The sequence below is a fragment of the Microtus ochrogaster genome, unplaced genomic scaffold (genome assembly GCF_000317375.1).
Source record: "Microtus ochrogaster isolate Prairie Vole_2 unplaced genomic scaffold, MicOch1.0 UNK139, whole genome shotgun sequence".
NCBI lineage: Eukaryota > Metazoa > Chordata > Mammalia > Rodentia > Cricetidae > Microtus > Microtus ochrogaster.
Window position 1 is genome coordinate 320,953 of NW_004949237.1, and position 4,502 is coordinate 325,454.

The window sequence follows — 4,502 nt, forward strand, 5'->3', positions numbered from 1 at the left end:
GAAATGGGAGGCGGTGGCGGGGAGGAGGCAGAAATCCTTAATAAATAAATAAAATTAAAAAAATAAAACATTTAAAGCAAATGTAAAAAAAAAAGAATGGCCAAGATAAAAGACACTGATGACAACTTAGGCTGGAGAGGGTGTGGGAAATGGGACACTTCTGCACCTCTGGTGGTAATGCAAGCTGGTACAACCTCTTTGGATTTCAGTGTGGTGATTTCCCGGAAAATTAGGAAACAACTTAATAATACCACTTTTGTGTATATATCCAAAGGATGCTCAATTGTGCCACGAGGACATGTGCTCAACTGTGTTCATAGCAGCATTGTTTGTCATAGTCAGAACATGGAAACAACCTAAATGCCCCTCAACCAAAGAATGGATAAGGAAAATGTGGCACATTTATACCATGGAGTACTACACAGCAGAAAAAAATCACTTCTTGAATTTTGCAGGAAAATGGATGGAGCTAGAAAGCATTATCTTGAGTGAGGTAACCCAGACACAGAAAGACAATTATCACATATACTCACTTGTAGGCAGCTTTTAAACATAAAGCAAAGAAAAGCAGCCCACAAACTACAATCCCAGAGAATTTAGACAACAATGAGGACACTAAGAGAGACTTACATAGATCTAGTCTACATAGGAAGTAGAAAAAGAAAAGATTTCCTGAGTAAATTGTAAGCATGGGGACCTTGGGGGAGGATTGAAGGAGGGAGGGGAGAGGCACGGAGGTAAACAGAGATAAAACATAGAGCTTAATAAAAATCAATTTAAAAAAGAAAATTTCTTCACCTTTTCTCATGAGCACCAAGCTGTTAGTAACTATATCTTTAGTTATGAGACTATAATTGCACATGTTATTTTCTTTCATTGATTGGAAGGAGCTATTCTTGAGGACCAGATCCAGCTCATCTGGCTCTAATTTCTTTCCTAGGAAGTCACAGATCTTCTCTATGGTTCCTCTTGTGTCCTAAAAGAAGAAGAAACAAAAATGAATGTAATAACATGAGATTTCTGAGAGAAAAGATGCAGATAAAGGAACTGTGGATTGATGATGAGAAAACAGGCATAAAGAAAGAAGTGGCACCATCAAATGAGAAAGTATGAATAGGGTTTAGGAAGGGAACATTTCTCTGAGAGAGGGCAGGAATAACACACAGAATTTATAAATTGAGTTGAGTGGGCTTGTCATGTGACTGATATCTGGTTTCTAAAAGATATTGCTTGTTTTTTTTGTGGAATAATATTTTTGTATACTGTGAAGGTGTGCATTTGCCAAGGTACCTTCTGCTTGGCTTAATAAAGAGCTAAAAGGTCAATATCTAGGCAGAAGTATAAGTGAGACTTGCAGGCAAAAAGAGAACTCAGAGCAGAAGAGAGAAGCCATTCAGACAGAATGATTCAGACATATAGAACGTGGTAGAGGTAAAATCCACACGGTAAAACATAGATTCATAAAAAAATTTGTGTAAATTTAAGTTATAAGAGCTAGTTGAGACAAACCTAATCTAAAGGCCTAGCTTTCATCATTAGTAATAAGTCTCCATACAGTTTTGTTTTGAAGCCAAATGGTAGGCCAGAAAAAGTCTCATGACATTGCATTCAATGTGGGACTCAAATATCTAAGCACTGGGCATTAGAATACTACAGACAAAAGTTTCTGTCCTGTTCAGTCTTGCAGCTGTTCAGTCCCAACAAAACACACAGAAGCTTATAATAATTATTAGACTGGTTGGCCTGTTAGCTCAGGCTTAATATTAACTAGCTCTTAAACTTAAATTAACCCATAATTTTTCTCTATGTTAGCCACCTGGATTGATACTTTTTTGTGTTTGTTTGTTTTGTTTTTTCATTTTCAGTATGATATGTTTATTCTCAAGAATGGACTATTAAAGTTTGCTTTTTTAATTTTGATTTTTATTGAGCTCTACATTTTTCTCTGCTCCCCTCCCTGCCTCTTCCCTTCCCTTCAATCTTCCCCCAAGACCCTCATGCTCCCAATTTATTCAGGAGATCTCGTCTTTTTCTATTTCTCATGTAGATTAGATCTACATATGTCTCTCTTAGGGTCCTCATTGTTGTTCATATTCTCTGGGATTGTGATTTATGGGCTGGTTTTCTTTGCTTTATGTCTAAAACCCACTTATGAGTTAGCACCTGTGATAATTGTCTTTCTGTGTCTGAGTTACCTCACTCAAAATGATGTTTTCTAGCTCCATCCATTTTCCTGCAAAATTCAAGATGTCATTATTTTTTTCTACCATGTAGTACTCCATTGTGTAAATGTACCATATTTTCTTTATCCATTCTTCAGTTGAGGGGCATTTAAGTTGTTTCCAGGTTCCGGCTATGATAAACAATGCTGCTATGAACATAGTCAAGCACAGAACCAGGTCAAAGTCAGTGACCTAGGCTAGAGCAGGCCTGAGACAGCAAACTCCAAGGGATTGGAGCAAAACCCAGGAGCGCTGTGTGACCTCCAGGAACAAGAAGTGACTAAAAGGGGTAACTAGAACCATGACACTGACTTACCATGAAGAACAACCATCTGAGCCTTGGATTTACTGGCACCTACAAGATTAATCAACAGAATCACAGAGCACCCCTACCATACTATTAGAGGAAAAGATGAGTAGAAAAGGTAAGAACACATGCAACACCACAAAGAGCAACATGATGCCAGTAAAACCTAAAGATCCTACAACATCAAGACTTGAACAACCAAATATAGATAAAGCAGAAGATAATGACCTAAAAATTAACTTCTGGTTTGATACCTTTTATCAGTGAGGCATTTTTATCATGCTTTCTTTGCATCTGGTTGGCGATTATAGACTGAGTCTTTCCACTTCCCAGAATTCTCCTAGTCTGATCACCCTGCCTATACTCCCTAATAGGCTACTGGTCAACCAGTGTTTTGTTGAATTAATACAACTGACAAATCCTTACAGGGTATAAGAGCATTACCCTACAGCAGTAAGAGAATTTCTGGACAGGAGTCTTATGTTACTTCCTAGTTATGCAATCTCACAGATGGGCTGGTGTTCATTGGCCTGTAGAGGCCTAACTACCAGGTGCTGTCTGTGGGCTGGAACTAGCCACCATCATAATCTGCCAGTGCCAGGTGCCAGAGTCATGTGCTAATCTGAGCCACAACAGTGCTGACATGGTTGTTTAAGATTTGTCTCATGTACTCAGAGAATGCTGTAGGTGCTCAGTTAAGATATATACAGATAAAAATAATGTCTAAATAGGTCACACTGTGTTTACAAATGTGCATAGGATTAAGAAAGAGAAGAAATGGGTGCAGATAATCATAGAAAAATAAATAGTTTATAAATAATAAGTCTTTAAAGAGAGAATAAAATAACAAAAGAAGGATAAGCCACATAATGATAAAAATGCACAGAGAGTCTGGATTCTGTATGGTGTTGTGTTAACTTTGAATTTTTTTGTTTTTTTTTTCTTACTTAGTTTTTATTCATAATCATAAACTTAAGTCTGCAATCCAGCTAGACTTGAAGGGGAATGAGGAAAATATGGAACCCAAAGAACTTCAGTGAGAGCAGAGATTACAGGGTACAGCGAGCAGATGAGCCTGGGGTGCTCTCCTGAGCTACAGAAGGAATGGTCTGGTGGGTAAGAAGCCCACAAGTCAAAAGAATTAGAGTTGTCCACAGTCGGAAATGGTGATCTTCTTGCTGTTCTTGCCATTCCTGGACCCAAAACGCTCCATGACTTCCACATGTTTGCCATCCAGCCACTCAGTCTTGGTGGTGCAGATAAAAAACTGGGAACCGGAGTTGCGGCAGAGAGGCGCTGCGCTGCAATCAAAAATAGGCTTGGGGGGACCGGCAGCGACAGACGCAAGCGGCGGGGACCGGCGTGGAGGCAGAGGCAAGTGGCAGGGACCAGAGGGGTCTAGCACGGCGGCAGAGGCACGCACGAGGTGGGGAAGGGCGCCAATAACGAGAGCAGAAGTCCCACTGTGGTTGGATCAAAGAGGTAGGCCCCTTGTTGGCAAGGTCACTGGCAAACGGGGAGTCTGGTCCTGATCCTGAAGACCCTTCGGAGGGGTGAGAGGGTCCTGGGCCTGTGGCAGGAACCAAGAAACAGAGCGAGGGCATTTGGTAGGCGCAACCCTTGGCCACTAGGGAAACCTGATCCAGTTGTAGAAGACCCATTGGATAGGATCGATAGGAGGAGATGGGCAGGCGCCAAGGCAAGAATTCACCCAATAACCTGAAAGGCAACATGAAAACACCAGAACCCAATGATCTTACAACAGAAGTATTTGAACACCCTAACACAGAAGAAGTGGGAAAAATTGACTTTATGAAAGCAATAGAGTCCCTTAAACAACATGTAAAAAATGCCCTTATAGAATTGGATGAGAAGTATAACAAAGAGTTTGAAGAAATGAGTAAGTACGTACATGATACCCTGGGAAACTAAGAAAAAAAGATCAAACAGGTAATGGAAACAGTTCAAGAATT

General features: G+C 40.2%; 1 protein-coding gene across 1 annotated transcript in view; it reads right to left on the bottom strand.

The window, feature by feature from the left end:
• The window catches only part of LOC101997929 (bile salt sulfotransferase 2-like), a 77,275-nt gene that overhangs the window by 10,430 nt on the left and 62,343 nt on the right, over nucleotides 1-4,502 (bottom strand). The window contains exon 5 of the mRNA XM_005371918.1: nucleotides 799-976. Within this exon, the coding sequence (XP_005371975.1) occupies nucleotides 799-976 (178 nt within the window). The remainder of the gene's footprint in view (nucleotides 1-798; nucleotides 977-4,502) is intronic.